At 39.9% G+C, this 16,239-nt stretch overlaps 1 protein-coding gene across 2 annotated transcripts; it reads left to right on the forward strand.

The window, feature by feature from the left end:
• Positions 1-1,542: 1,542 nt before the first annotated feature.
• Positions 1,543-9,072, forward strand: slc66a1 (solute carrier family 66 member 1). Of its 2 annotated transcripts, none has more exons than XM_074681664.1 (8): positions 1,543-1,670; positions 3,587-3,780; positions 3,867-3,996; positions 4,717-4,804; positions 5,201-5,355; positions 5,453-5,545; positions 6,364-6,549; positions 8,167-9,072. In XM_074681664.1, the coding sequence occupies exons 2-8, from the start codon at positions 3,590-3,592 to the stop codon at positions 8,251-8,253; spliced, it is 930 nt and encodes a 309-aa protein (XP_074537765.1). In that variant the 5' UTR covers positions 1,543-1,670; positions 3,587-3,589; the 3' UTR covers positions 8,254-9,072. The 2 variants fall into 2 exon arrangements, with proteins under 2 accessions (XP_074537765.1, XP_074537764.1); XM_074681663.1 differs by lacking the exon at positions 1,543-1,670 and adding an exon at positions 2,959-3,084 and having other exon boundaries at positions 8,167-9,071.
• The last annotated feature ends 7,167 nt before the right edge of the window (positions 9,073-16,239 follow it).

Consider the following 16,239-nt stretch of genomic DNA (forward strand, 5'->3'; position numbering starts at 1 on the left):
AATCATGAAAAAATATTCAATTCTGTAGATGTTTGTCTTCGAGGAACCTGTTTTGATTTGATTCAAGATTCTTGTTATCAGATCCTTGCCTCTGCATTACAACAAAGGAAGATGAAAATGTCATAAGTGGAGAACAGTGATGCTCTTTATCAAAATGTAAAAAAGCAAACCAGGTAATTGGCTATCACCACCTTCAAATAGTTGCCCAAGTCATTTTTTGGACAATTTTTTTTCTGCCTGAATCAACTCCTTTTGAAATATGGCACAGTTTTTTGTTGCTAGAAAACGTAAAAATGACTTGGGCTTTTATTTTAAGGAGGGGACAATATTTTGAATACCTTATAACCAGTGAAACTCTAGGGAAATCATTGCAGCATAAAGAAAACAAGAGCTGGTGCTTAAATGAATTCAATGGTGTTTACCTAGCAGAACATTAAGCCAGTTAAAGGGAAAGTGGAGGAACTTTTGACATGTATCCTTGTATGCATCTACAGTTTAGACTCAGAAAAGAGAAAGCCATAATGAAAATGGAGTTAATGAAGATTGAGCTCTTTGCTGATAGAGGATGCTATAATTATCTGGCATGAAGACTTGACTGCTGATAAAATTCCAAAAGGTCATTCCTAAAATGAGAGGTGAATGGTATGCAGTTGTTGCAATGTGTCAGAAGTTTTTCTTCAAAATGCTGACTTAGCATCTGCAACATGAGAACAAGCAAAGTTTGTTGTGCAACCGTGTCACTACCGTAAAAGCAGAGGTGTTAAATAACCCTTCCTCTCAATGTATTTGCACACTGGTTTTAATTAAAGAAGAATCGTGAGTAGTAATTTTCACATTTTTATCTCATACTCTTTTTCAATTATCATTATAAGGACAATTCTTCCTACTTTGTTAACCTCCCAGGAACAAGCATCCGTAGAAAGGAATGGGCTGATAAATATTAAATCACATGGCCCAGAGGTCTTCAAAAGGGGCGCTTATCGAGGTACTCCAGGGGTTCAGTGACATTTTTGGTTAGTTAAGCATTTTTTGTATTTTCAAATAATTATTCCCAAATATTTCAATTTTTACCTAGTTTCTGTCCCTGAACACACAATTATCTTTCAGTCAGAAATGAACACATTCAGCAACACAGCAGTTCCCTTAAACAGCACACAGGTTCACTTAGCATTCACCTCTAACTTCGCAAGACAAAGACCCGCCTCTACCGCTCTGCCAATCACACAGCCACATGATTCATATTCACCACCGCCATCAACAAAGTATCTAAATTATCACAATGTTACGTTGACTCGGAGTCAAGGAACTAAGTGTCTTCTAATTTGTTGGTTTATGCATTTTTTAACCTAAAACTAAAGGAAACCCTTTAAAAAGGAAAGAAAATGAAACAACACATTATGTAAACTTATTTTGGTTTGATAGTAAAAGTGTTACTAACTGAAAGGGAGAGGTGGGTATTGACTCAGCCTCGTCTGTGTGAAGCACGTGACGACAGCAAACACTTGACTTGCAGCAAAGCTTGAGCATAAAGCCACGAGCTGACATCAGCGTGGACAAGTGCTGAGTCGTAAGTCTGGCGGTCAGCTGACGAACATCATCTCAGGCGTTTTGGGAAATAACTCAAAAATAATTCCTTTTCCGTTCACGTCGGATTAAATCGTTTTTCAAAGGTAAGATGGAAATTTGTCTCTTCGTTTTTTATTTATTGTCAATGGCGGTTTTTAGATCATGCAGCTGAAGTTTACTTTTTTTTAATTTCTTTGATTTCAAGATACTTCATTCACCCACAACATCTGATATCATCATTATTATATGTTTTTTTCTAACCAACAGAAATATCAGAACATTTAAATGAAAGCATTTTTAATTGTGATGACATTAAATATTAAGGTTTCAATCCCTGTACTTGAAAACTACAGGATCTTAAGTACACTGGCTACACAGAACTTCCTCTGAAGTCCACAGAGAGCGAATATTTGTGTTCAAAAGATTTTCACTGATTCACTCATATGGGCCTGGCTAATGGAGTATATCATTTTTCACGGCTGAACACTAAAATGCAAAGCCGGTTGAAGAATGTAGGAGGCCCAGCTAACTACTAATGATAGCCCTGCACTAATGACTGATTTACCATGTGGAGTGAAATTATCCAGTCTAACAGGGCTTGTAGACATGTGAGGAGACTGTGTGAAATGTGAGGGGGACTGGGACACTTTTTTTTTTTTTTTTTTACAGTTCTACAGAAAATAACGTTTACATGAAAGCAGCTTGTTCAACGGCCTTAATAAATCCTTCAACAACAAGAGGGTTCTGTACTGACAGAGGTGCACCTGGAGTATGTTAAAATCTGAGGGGCTCTTAAACCTTTGATGACAACCAAAATCCCTATTTCTATTGGACTATTTGCTCTATAAAAGGCTGGGCCTACGTTTATTGAAACAAGCTATGTTCTTTTGCGTTTCAGTCTATTTGCAGGTATTGACAGATACTTGGAAATATAACCTAATTTATGAGACAGGTGCAGAGGAGAAGAATAAATTCATTCCAACTGTACAGTTTTGAATAGTTAGGCAGTGTGGTGGAGTTCATTAAAGAGTCAAGCGTTGAGCCTGATGTAATTATCTTTATTCTACAGAGTATAGTAAAGATAACTGGTTGTAATATTTTAGCTTTCCGGGTGCCATTTTTTTTTTTTTTACCTCAAATCATTTCCTCCTCATAATGCTGAATAACTCGGTGAAAAAATAAAGATACTGGATGGAAATAGTTTTGGTGTTGTCAGAAATAAGCTTTGTGCCCTTTTGATGCACGATATGTTAAAATATATGATACAGCTTTTATTCAACATAAACCGGACGTAATGATAGTCCTAGATCTTTTATTTTGAAGGCCCAGCTGGTTTGTTTTGGAGCTCACATGTCGCTTGTCACGTGCTATGACGAAAACTGACGTTTCATTCTAACGACCAATCAGCGCACAGACACTTAAGTTGCTTGTTTATCTCCTGTTTCCGTGTTTTTGCCTCAGTCTCGAGGTTTTTTTCTGTCTGCCGAGGACTCAGCCGTCATGTCAGCGGCTACACAGGCAAGCTAAATTTACCCTGTTTAACTTCAGAGAGTTAGCTGGATGTAATTTTTCACGTTAAAGCCACAAATGAGGTCGATCTGTATAATATCTAGTAATCGTTTTGTTGTTGCTAATTAGCGGAGCTGCTAACGGACAACTTACTGATTCTCTGGTTTCATTTTCCTAACTTTACCAGATAGGCAAAAAGGCAACACATACAACAAATCTATTGATCGGTCACTGTGTCCATGCATGTATCGCATTAACCCACGAACAGCTGCGGATTGTTCTGGGAACTCGAGCGTTTAACACGTTTATCTGGTGTTGTTTAGAAGTGTTAAAAAGCATCTGACCCTCGTAGAATGGTTAATTTGATACGCTGTGCGGTTAAAATGCTCATTTTGTTTTGATGTTTGCATTGCTGGAATTAAGCGTGTCTCAGTTCTCCACACCACCACTACATGGTTCACAAAGTAGTTCCTTAATTCATGTTTTTTCTTTATATCTGTGTCTACATTAGATCATGGGGACGGTAGCTGTCCCTACGCAGAGACCTGTGGGATCAACCACTGATGGAAACTTTACTTCCCTGTGTCCTAATGGGACTGAATGGGTTTGGGTAGGGCTTGGAGAATGTGCCCAGGATGCCAGGGACATGGCGAGCATCTACGCAGGCCTCTTGTCCATCCTCTGCTTCATGGTGTCTTCTCTTCCGTAAGTGTTTGCGTCGGTTTCATCTTTTCTATAAGAAGTATTCTCTAACCATGACACCAAGAGTATTTGTGTATTCTTGTTTGCAGACAGTACATCAACTCGTGTAGAACAGGGAATATGGACAGTGCCCTTTCTATTTGGTTTCTTCTGTTGTGGTTGGGAGGTGACTCCTGCAATCTGGTGGGCTCCTTTTTGGCGGACCAGCTTCCACTTCAGGTGATGTGCAGTGATATAATTAGGCCACAACATATGGCTATGCAATCATAGAACTATAAATGACTGTTTCTGGTGGTGTTTTGAATGTAAAAAGGGGGACTTGAACTTTAACAATTCTGATGATAGTTGTCTGTTATTGTTAGTTTTGATGTATAACTTGAATTACAAATTTTGGCCTTTAACTGGAGATGATAGGACAGTGGATAGAGGAGGAAACAGGGTGAAAGTAGGGAATGACATGCAGGCAACAGGCCACAGGCTGGATTTGAACCCAGGCTACCAGCTTGAGGGTGAACCTTACTGGGCACGACCTAGACAACTAGGCCATCTGCGCCCCTTAATCAGAATTTTTGATGACTTCAGTGATGCCATACATACAAAAAAAAATTTTTGTTATGAATATTTATTGGTGATCATTTATTTTGGTATATTTTATAGGTCAAGAAGGAAAAAGGAATAGATTGACCAACATGTTGTTCTCTGAAAAACTGTGATAGGCATCAGACTCGCTCTGTTTTCAATATAAAATCCCCAAGGTATCATGTGCTGTCGTATGTTTCCCATCTTTGAATCATGTGTTGGTAGAGTTTTTCACATCTGCTATTTTAACTCTGAAAACTGATGTTTTACATATTTTTTGTCTAATGATAAGCACTGTTTATTCCCGTACCCTTTCCTCTTTGACATACTGAAACATTTCTCTCTCCCTCTGTCATCCAGACGTACACGGCTATTTATTATGTTGTAGCTGACTTGGTGATGCTGGGCATGTACTTTTACTACAAAATAAGGAACAGAACGGGTGACAGTGAGTATCTTTTTGGTGTTTTCTGCTGAGCTTATCATTTTTCAATCCCAGTTATCAGTTTTGTACTCTTCTGTTCTGGTCCTATTTAAGTTGTCTGACAAATTGTCCTTTTTCTAACACTTTGAACGGAGCCTTGACATGTCTGTTATCAGCAGCTGTATAACTGAGTTATAGATCTCCTATATCACTGCTGATTCTTTTACTGATCCAACACAAGTCCAGACAGAGGAAGAGTGTAATCCATGAGGCCTGTAACAGTGTTATCACATGCCTCATGTTGTTGTTGCTTTTGTTTCCTTACCTGTGACCTCTGACACAGTAACCCTTACCTGGAGGAATGTGCTGAAATTCCTCTCTTCGAGTTTATGGTACAAACAAGCGTTGTGTCTTCTCCAGGTAGTACAATCATGAATGTGGTTGGAGCGGTTTGCATCCTGGGCTGCACCACCAGCCTCGCCAGCATCCCTGGGCTGGGCAGTCAGCAGGAGGTGATTTCATCAGAGTTCAGGGGTCGCTCGTTGCTCTCAGTCCCTGACAACAACCATATCAAGGTGAATGATATTTATTTGTATTCAGAGAGTAGTGAGGAGGGAGGCCTTGTGTCTGCCTTTCCATTGGAGTAACCTATCCTGTTTTTGGTCTTCTCAGCCTTTTACCCCTAAAGAGATCATTGGGTTCTCCATCGGCTCAGTGTCGTCAGTGCTCTACCTCTTTTCCAGACTTCCACAGATGTACACTAATGTGAGTACAACAAAGGGGGTTCCCCCAAAACTGTGGATCTTTAGCTACATACTGTATGTGATTGACATTGCCTTTGAACAAATTTCATGTAAATTGCAAATACATAAAAGAATAACAACATTATCAGTTAGTGTTATTAGTGTATTATCAGTTATTAGTGTATAGTACAGACAGTAAATTACATTATTACACTGCTGTGGTAAATAGTTGATTGTGGTTGGTTGTTACATAGCAACATTTCTTAGCATTGGTCTTCTATTTCTTCATAATAATCCATTGCTATGAAAGACAGTACTGCAAGGGGTGCAGCTCTAATTACTGACTCTGTTGGACTAAATCTTAACGTATAAGTGCTCGGGAAGAAGTCTGACATAGCAACTGGAAAGGAGACAAAGCAGAGAGGAAAGATGGAAAATGAAATTCTAACAAAATATGAACAAAAGTTACCACATACATAAAGAAAGTGAGTTCTGTAAGCATTGAGAAAGAAGAGATGGCTTGGTGTTGAGTTGAACATATGTGATCAGGTATCCACCTTTTAAACGAGATGAAAACATTTCAGCTGCAAAAACAAAAGTCAAAACTTAAAAAGATGAGTTTGACTGAAGAGAGACCAGACGAAGTTCATAGAATCAAAGTGAAAGACTCAAAATTCATTGTAAGAAAAAAAAGGGGAAATGAAAGTGTCTACCATACAAAGACAGAATTAAGACCTCTTTGCTAACATCACGTCACTTCACCGGAAAAATGTCATATCTGTGAAATCATGTTCTTTTTTCTTCCCATTTCCCCTCCCGTACTCTCGGTTTGCTCTGCAGTACAAGAGGAAGTCAACAGAAGGGGTGTCTTACTTCCTGTTTGCACTGGTCATCCTGGGAAACACTCTGTATGGCCTGAGCGTCCTGCTAAAAAACCCTGATGACGGCCATGGAGAGACAAGCTACCTGGTCCACCACCTGCCCTGGCTCATCGGCAGCCTCGGTACCCTCTCCTTGGACCTCATGGTATCCTTTGAAAAAGAAAACACTGCGGCTGCTGCAGCAGCTTGGCCTCTGGGCTCTCCTTATTACCATCTACATGCTACATTTCAGGGAAGGGCTGTGCTTGTAAAGGAGACACAATTGATCGCTGCAGGTCTTATGTCAGCTTTCGTAGAAACACCATCCGTGGTATCAAAGGTCCAAACACTCACATGTATCAGTGCTTGTCCCCAGCTGCAGCTCTCGCCTTTCAGAGGTGAGGATCAAATTTGTTTCTTAATAGAGACGATCTCAGGGCTCATGCACTTAGAGCAACATCTGAAAATCTGAAAGGCCTGCAGTAAAACATTTAAATATTGACAAATATTTGATCTTTATACAAGTGTGTGGATGCAACATTTTTACCACTGCTGCTGTTAATGCTTTATTAATCATTCAGGGCTGTCTCAGTCAAAACTAAACCATGGTTTATACTACTGCATTGACTGCTCTTGCATATGCTATAGGTTTGCAAAGCCCTCTGCCTACACACTGTAGGGCACAGAAACTGCCTAAAATCACCCTGTGAATTTCAAAATTAAACAAACCGTGTCAAAAACCAGATTGTCTTTAGCCTGACTACAACATCAAACTGACATAAGTCAGCAGCTTCTTAACATTATTAGTTCCTACTGCAACTTAATACTCAGATTAAGTCCCCATGGTTTATTGTGCTCAACATCCAGAGAATGTGGCAGGACCACATAGTTTGTAATATGATGAGTTTCACAACATTGATTAATCAAGTCTTACTTTCTGTTTTACAGCTTGGATTTCATTAGCTGTGCTTGCCCTCTTTACCTCATCTCCATGTAACTCAGCCACCTCCTACTCAGCAGCTTTGGGTTGAAAACAATACTTTAAACCTTTCTTTTTCACAAGCCTTAGACTTTTAATAATATGTAAAAAGACATAATAAAGCAGACTGTGAAACTTAAAAGCCTGTTACTGAAAGGATCAAAAGTTTTCACAACTTAACTTTTTAGGTAGGCACAATGACACAATAATCTTATTTCTGTGTGTAATAATCAGAGGTTTTCAGCCCTAGTGTTACATTTTAATCTCTATTCCAATCAGCTCTAGCATAGTTGAAATACTTGGAAATATTATTTTGAGTTTAGCTTTATTCAGGCTTTATGCTAAGCTAACATCTGCTGCATGTGTCTACATCTTTAATGGGCAGAAGAACTGAATACTGCTTCTCATGAAGGACATTAAAAAGCTTATTTTTACACACACACACACACACGCACACACCTCTTGGGTTATATGAATTCTTAGTTAGATCGAGTTAAATCTGTGTTTGAATTATTTTACCATGGCGTGAACAATTTTGACTGTGTGGTGTTTGATGCTGGAACTTCAGAGGAAAAAAATAATAATTTATGCTAATTTAACAAAATAATTTACTGAACTGATCACTTCTGTGAGTATGCACATTCATATTTTCACACATGAAGCCTATGCTTATATTTATCTTTACAATTATGTGCATGTATAAGCCCTGTTCTGTTCTTTATAGTTTCCTTTTATCACTGATGTGAACATGCATGAAGAGTCTTTCCCAGGATGTCTTCAGATTTCCTTAACGGCATGCTTCAGATCTCCATCCAGTTCCTAATGTACCGCAAACCTCAGCAGGTGGTGGAAAGTGAAAGCGACGAGAGGACGCCTCTGATCGGGAGCTAAGCCAACCAACCATGCGTGCACTAAAGGGACATGAGCAGACACTCACTTCAAGTGAACCCTCAAATCATACTTCAGCCAAATCAGGACGACCAATTGTACATTTTAACTTTAATGCATGATTTTATTTATTATTCTCTTTTATGAATGTTTACTTTATTTTGATGCAAACGAACTGGGAAAGTGAAGCTCTTCACTTGGGTTCAGCTGCTGTGACGTGGTCAAAGCTGCTTTTTATGTTCGAGTTTTAAAGTTGTGTTGGTGGGGCTGGGGGATGGGGTTCAGGTGTCATGTAGGACTTGGACTCTTAGTGCCAACCTGGACACTTCCAGTTTTTAGGTTACAACCTCAATTCAAAGCCAGACCTTGAACAGACGTCAAAAACCTGCTGGTAGGGTTTCCCGGACCACACAGAGGTTTCTCGTGTTTTTGAGTTGCCAAATGTTTTGATGGTTGTGACACCAACCACTAAACGAAGCCCTGTTTGATCTCGTTTACAGTTTTCACAAAAAAGCTCCTGTAACTTGAATCTTTTCTTTTTGGGGGCTTCAGTGATGCATCTCATCAGAGGTTATCAATGTTTTGCAAAATGTTTGATATTGTAAATTGTATTTGGTCGATTTTCATGTACTGTAATCAACATAAATATATTGAGCATGTATCTCCATGGTGCATTTTAGATATCTCTTTAATTAATGTCAAACTATTTTATTGTTTTCTAATACAAACTCTCGTGACCAGTTTTGTTTGCACTGGTGATAAAACACGGATTTTCTCTACCATGTTTAATCCTAAAATTCTCATTTTTCATTCTCATTGATTTGCACAACAAAAATTTGTTTTGTACTTTGAGAAATGTGACACATGTACATTTTGGTCAGTGTACTGTAAAGTTTAATAAAATGTAAAATGTCATACGTTTTTGATTTTGGATAAAGTGTTTCTTTTCTTTTCTTTCTTTTTCTTTTCTTTTTTTTCTTTTTTTTTCTTTTCTTTTCTTTTCTTTTCTTTTCTTTTCTTTTCTTTTCTTTTCTTTTCTTTTTCTGTTGAGAGGAGTTCAACTTCCTGTACCAGGGCCAAGTTCAGGAGTGTTTTTATATTTCACTGTCATTTTTTTAAAGTAGAAATATTGAAAACCACATCAGGCGTTGGTGTATCTATATACTGTATAATATATTAGCATAGCATCTGTGACGTCTCCCTTGTTTCTGATACAGCATTTAAAATAAATCGTTGGCGGGATCTATAATGGGAATGTAGACTCAGGTGGCGGGCTAAGAGCCTCCTCACACGTAATATGAGCTGTGCCTCTAACTGGGCAAACTTGTGATATTAGTATCTTCTAAACCGTCAAGTTGTAAAAAAAATCATCCTCAGTACAGTTTATGCTGTCAGAGAAATTAACTTTTCAGACTGAGTTGTTTTTGTTGTTATTATTATTATTATTTTTTACCAGGCTTTAAATGTTTATTTTTCCTGTAAGACCCTCTTCTGGTTTGTTGTGTGTGTAATTTCCAGTACTTCCAGTACTTCCAGGGCCAGCCTTGAGTGGACACTCCACAAAGTGCGGTTCTTAGCATTCCCGGTTCTTTGACTCATCTTAAATCCTCCCACCTGAGGTTGCTGCTTGGGTGTATCCAAAGGGTTGGTAGAGGCCCCTCTTTGAAAACTCATTATTCATCCCTGGCCATGTTAGCGGAATTGGTTAAATTTAACTATGCAGGTAGTTGTCTTTGCATGTTGCTTCATGTCTTCTGTTTGTTTGTTTTTTAATCAGTACGCACATATTCACTTACAGTAAAAAAAAAAAACATTTTTCCATTCAGAGCACACCACTCAATGCTTACAGAGCCACTCAAGACAGTTTGGGCTCAGGTGTTTTACCTAAGGACACTTCAGCCTGTGTTAAAACAACCAATCTTCAAACTAATAGATGGCCAACTCTACTGCTGAGCCACAGCCACCCATTACTTTATAGTGTGGAAGTACACTTCAGGTCTTCTTTAGACAGGTGTTAAAGAGAGAAAAAGTAAATAAAAAATTGAAATCAAACTCCTGTACAATATCTGTTTGAAGTTCTGGTTTACGCCTTGTATCAAGTGGCTTCATAATGATCTGTAACATTTTCTAAGTTGTGATCTTTTTAAATGACTCATCTTGCAGAGTTTAATTCTGGTAGCTCTTTCTCTTTCACGGTTTCCTCTACTCCCACTTTTGCATTCCATTTAAGGTCATGACCTGCTCTTGACCCCGGCGTTGACCTTGGACCCTCTGCCTCCGCTGACCCCAGACCCCCCTGTGGCTGTGTTTGCCCTGCACCCTGGAGGCCTTGACAGTTATGTTGTTATTCTTCATTAGCAGATTCACAGTGGCCTCCGAGCTTCACCCTCCTCCCTCGTAACACCCACGCACACGCTTTACCTCGCTATTACACATAATGCAATCACATCTCACACACACACTCAGAACTGTAAGGGCCCACACACAGAGGAAGCAAGGTCAGCACAGAAGTATTGAGGGTTCACGAAGTGTGTGTGTGTGTGTGTGTGTGTGTGTGTGTGTGTGTGTGTGTGTGTGTGTGTGTGTGTGTGTGTGTGTGTGTGTGTGTGTGTGTGTGTTTGGGGTTGTGAAACAGTGGCAGAGAGTTTGTGAAGAAGACTGGGGAGTTAGCAGGAAGAGCCAGTGATAGGAAGCATCCATCCATCACCAGGGATGAACAAGAAGCTGTTTATAAACACTCCATACTGGGAATTTCTTAATGAGAGGATTCCTATAAGCAGGCCTGGAAGAGTTTGCAAGTTCAATTCCTCATTGTAGCATTAAAGCCAGTGGTGTAAAATGTCATACCAAACTTGTAACCATGTTGTATTTATAACCTTATAATGTTGACTATTGTTCTTTAAATCTCTGCTTTTCTCAGCTTGATTTTTCACTTTTATTCTCATGAATCCACTGACAATGATCTGCCCTCACCACCTGCAAGAAAACATCCACAGGGAAAAAAAAAAGATCTTTGGTCAGGTTCCCGCATGTGCTGCTCAAACACACATCAGGATCAACTGTCTGGTCTCTCTCTGTTTACTCTGTGTGTGCATGTGTGTGTTCAAAAGTATTAGATGTAGGCTGGGCTGGAGCCAACCTTACAAAAAGTTGGACGAATCGAGAGGACGTCTGGACGCTCTGTGCTGCACCATCAGTGGTGAGTCCACAACTTCTGCTTTTACTAACATCTAAATTATTAAACGCTATGGTTTGAAGCTGTGGTGATTCTGATTTGTTGTATTTAACCTGAAGATCTGCATGTCAGCGTGTGTTCTGACTTCTGTAGAGCCTGTGCTCCATTTTGTGTTGCCTGCTGATGTGACTTTTAGCACCAAATGGTCCCCAGATTAACTTTTGCAGCAGTTCACGTCATCTGATTTGGATTACAAGTATTATTTCAATTCAGATTTTACATTCTGCGTTGTTATCCAGCACACTGCAGTAGATGACCCACAGAAAGGAGTGTAATTTCTCAAAACCCTTTACAAAATTCAGGGCATGAGATGAAATAGTCTGAGTAGACCTATGAGTAGACATAAAACAATAACAGATAGACTCCTAAATTTGCTCAAACACCTTACTGAAAGCACATTAATGTAAGTCCTAGTTTCCAGCAGGAATCTGTAAACAGCTCAGGCCGTTATCGAGTTAAAGCTACCAGACAGCACCTCCTGATAAAGAGTTGAGCTGGCCTCACTGGTAGGGAAGTCTTAAACAGGATTTATGATGTGCTGAATTTATCTTTCAGCTTGTAGTGTGAGTGATACAAGACTGATGAGTTTAAGAGGTTAACAAACTGCACCACTCAGGAAAGACTGGTAAATCAGCAGACTGTCAGGAACCCTGGTACATCCAGCTGCGATGAAGCGAAACACTATGCTCCTGTGACGGCTGAACAAATAGCCGTGCTTGTGGCGAACGTGCCTCAAAAGTCTTACCCTCCACTCTTTCTTCCATGACACTCTCCTCCCATGGGGTGAGCCCTTAAAGTCAAGTCTTCCTGTGTGTGTGTCCAACAATCCATCCAACTGTGTGACACCTTCAGATGATCCATGGTGACATTTGCAGGCCTCCAGTCACTGTCCCCATCATTTAGTGTCACTCCCGGCACCGCTGCCTCTACTCCACTCTACATCCATCCTCAGAGGTCACACACAGTTTGGGGTTGGATGAGGGCTTTCTCTTTATCCGTATGTTATGACACAATGTTCACAATAGAGAATACAACAGACAACTTCTATTTCTTAACAAGACAAAAACTTATTCTGAATCTATCACATGGATGACATGCTGCCCTCTGTATAATATTTCTGCCCAGAGTATATAGTTTCTCCCAACAGGGACCTTCTGAAATCCAAAATCAACACATTAAAGCTCCTCTGAGTAGTTTTCAGTTGGTTGTGAAACAGGCGGATATTTATATTGATGCCTCTATATAACAAACAAACTTTTTCATCTCATCATGAGTATGTGTCACACTGGATTGGTCCAGCTGTGTCCCAGCTCCGGCAGGTTGCAGCAGATCTCCAACAATCCGATTTATGCTGGATTGTTGGAGATGAGTGGGAGAGGAAGTTGTGCTCAGAACCTACCTTGAAAACAGTCAGTGGCTTTCAAAATAAAACAAACCGTGTCAAAACAAGATCATATTTAGCTTGACTACAACAACAAACAGACACAATTAGCACAGGCGGGTTTGAAGTTTTACAGCCTAACATAAATGAGGAGGGGCTCATCAGTGGAGTGGGAAGTATGTGAACCCCTTGGTCTCACAACTCCAGCTGTCTGGCAGTCTGTAACGTGCTGGACCGAACTCAATGAGCTAACACAGACAGCCACAATGCAACAGAGTGGAGCCAGACCAGAGACCCACCTGGTGTATTTGAGCTGTTACAACCAGAGACTGTAAAAAAAATGGACGTCCGCTTGCTGGGCTCGAAGTGAGGTCTCCACAAAAAGTGCTCCCCTTGGTGACTGGCTGCAGTATAAGTTTAGAAATCCAGCTTTCTAGCTATTCCAGATGGACTGTGGTCAAACTTTAAAAAAATTTATTACACCTCGTAGAAATCATTCTCACGTCTGATTGCTGTGGTGATTTGAAGATATTATTTGGCTGTCTTGTAACCAAGTCCTCTTTTTTTCTGAAAAGTTCATTTTCATTACTTATAAGAGGTTAAAAACTAGGCCTTATGTAACGTTTAACGATAATTGACAGCTGCCGTTCTCGTGGAATTTTTCCGGGGATTGTAAAATATGTCCGGAGGTAGAGTCAGGAAGTGATAAGACTCTTGAAAGAAAAAAAAATATATATTATTTTTGTCACCCAGCTCCACTCAGATTCTCCCAGCATCCCTCATCGTCTCTACTGTGCAGACTCTGGCTCCAAACTGCTACAATGGTGGCGCCTGAGATGGTGGTATTCTGGCTTCAAAACCGTAGAATGATAAATGGCGGAGCCACGCTGTCCACTCTATATACAGTCTATGGTTACAACATCCTGCAGAAACCAAGTACACATCAAAAATCTTCTAAAGGCTGCATGACTAAGACAGTAAGACACTACTCACATATGCATGAGACAAAATCAGTAAAGAAATCATCTTTCTCTGTCCACAGGAGGCGCCAAAAACAAGCACAACCTTAGACTTATATATATATATATATATATATATATATATATATATATATATATATATATATATATATATATATATATATATATATAAAGAACAGCAGATTATTCAGTAAGGCCAAAAGTACGGAGGCACTGTGGGCTAAAGTTTTCACATTTGTGGCTCCTGGTTTAGCCAAAAACACTAAAAACACGATCCTTTTTGTCAATAGCACTAGAATGGGCTTGTTGTTTTACGTTTTGAGAAATACACTATTAATATGTATTTATGTGAGATTTGGTTGGGTTGAGTGCTGTCCCTTATGGTTTCTCAGGGACTGGTGATTTGACTTTCATTTATTTATTTTTTTATCGTTATTTTTGGGGCTTTTCACGCCTTTAATCGGAGAGGATAGGACAGTGGATAAAGACAGAAACAGGGTGAGGGTGGGGAATGAGTCATGACATGCCAGAAACAGGCAACCCTTGTGCCGCAACCTAGACTGCTCGGCCACTTTCTCACCCGACTTTTACTTCTGTGCCAAACTCAGGCCAGTGATTTCATTTACTCAAAATCCAAACACCTCCTCAACACTTGAAGGTGAAGACCTAGGTTGACCTCAACTGACTTTGATTTACAGCAAAACTAAATCTGAGTTTTATTTTGTCCAATTCTTTGGGATGTGAAACTACAATTCCTATAAGTACAACCTGCACTGAGTGTGTACTGTAATTGTTAGCATACTTACATGCTTATCTGCTTTCAAGTCACTATAAGAGATTATATTTTAATGGATACAGAAGTAAAAACTAAACAAAATTGCTTTTTCATGAAGAAAAAAATGTTGAGTATATGTCAGTTTGTATAACAACAGTACATTAGACTTATAAAAGCAAATTCACAAGAGAAATTAAAATCAATCCAAAACCACAAAATAAATGGTATTATCTTTAATTTCACCACATGAAGGAAGGCTTGTAGCATCAGAAACACTCACCTGTTTATCATGTGTTGGACTTTGTGCCTCTCAGTTATCATTTTTTAATGGAGAAAATCAGTAAATGGATCTCACTCAGTACTTCTCCAGTCCTCTGACCACTCAGAGTTCTTTCACACTGTGACAGTACATGTCACAGCCACCCTTTCACAAACACGTTCACACACTGATGCTGTTATGTTAATGGTTGGCCCACTCTAATCAGCAGTAATCCAACACTCTCACACATTAGCACGCTCATGGCTGTGCCGTCAGGGGCAAGTTGGGGTTTAGTGTCTTGGCCAAGGACACTTAAACTTCAGCTGGAGTGAGGGTCAAAAACTAACCATCACAGCTGCCACTTTTTCCCCTTTCTGACAGTTTCTAAACATGTTTTTTGTTTTTTAACTAGCCCCGATAACATTTTACTTTATGAATCCTGTTTAAGTTAGAAGTGTGAGTTGATGCATCATAACAAAACGTACAGTCGGTTTCCTGACATGTGGTTTTATTTATTTGCTCTTTTAGTACGGTAAGTGTTTGTCCCTGGAGTAAAGTTTGTCTTGTAGCAACGTGTACAAATGTACCCTTTGGACATCATCTTCAATGGAGAGACATGGAGTACCAGCAGCAGAAGCTTCCTGCTCTGTTGTTTGTCGCTGAGATCGATTGAGATCACTCCACTGAAGGCTGCAGTGTCAGAGAGCATGATTGGCTCCTCTGTAACTCTCTGACTCAGTCCATGTTCCCATAATGAACCAGTGAGAGGGGATGATACGCGGGTGGGAGGACACCGTTAATCCTCCGTAAGCATGCTGCATGTCAAACAGTGCTGCTCAGAGATTTACAGGCTGGAGTGGAGGTCACTCTCTCTGGCTCCTCTGGGTGGCTCGGGCCTCGACTCCTTTGGCTCTGACCTGCTTTGGTTGACTGTCTGTGGGGGAGGCAGAGGTCCCAGAGCCCCTTAAATCTAACCGCTGTCCAATATTAACTGCAGCACAAACAGAGGAGCGGTAAACAAAAGGCAGAGTAAACACACTCCCAGGGCTTGAAGGACAAACATGGACAGATACACACACACACACACACACACACACACACACACACACACACACACACACACACACACACACACACACACACACACACACACACACACACACACACACACACACACACACACAATAAGTTTGGTAAGTGGTTCAAATAAAGTGGTGGAGTTTGTTTCATGTCGATAAAAAAAAAAAAAATAGCTCCATGAGGTCATGGTTCGATGTTGATTTGAAGCTGATTTAAGGAACTTCAAGTTTGTCCAGTGTCATGTCTGTTTCCTGTAGTGTTCAGTTAACAGCTCCCATA

This window comes from Halichoeres trimaculatus, unplaced genomic scaffold, assembly GCF_033239565.1.
Source record: "Halichoeres trimaculatus isolate MK-OKI-2021-1 unplaced genomic scaffold, fHalTri1.1 fHalTri1_scaffold_11, whole genome shotgun sequence".
In the NCBI taxonomy this organism is placed as follows: domain Eukaryota; kingdom Metazoa; phylum Chordata; class Actinopteri; order Labriformes; family Labridae; genus Halichoeres; species Halichoeres trimaculatus.

What these genes read in the sequence shown, in the direction of transcription:
- slc66a1 (XM_074681663.1), top strand. An exon ending in TTCATGGTGTCTTCTCTTCC is followed by an intron (nt 3,781 to 3,866) that starts GTAAGTGTTTGC and finishes TCTTGTTTGCAG; the next exon opens with ACAGTACATCAACTCGTGTA. An exon ending in TTCCACAGATGTACACTAAT is followed by an intron (nt 5,546 to 6,363) that starts GTGAGTACAACA and finishes TTTGCTCTGCAG; the next exon opens with TACAAGAGGAAGTCAACAGA.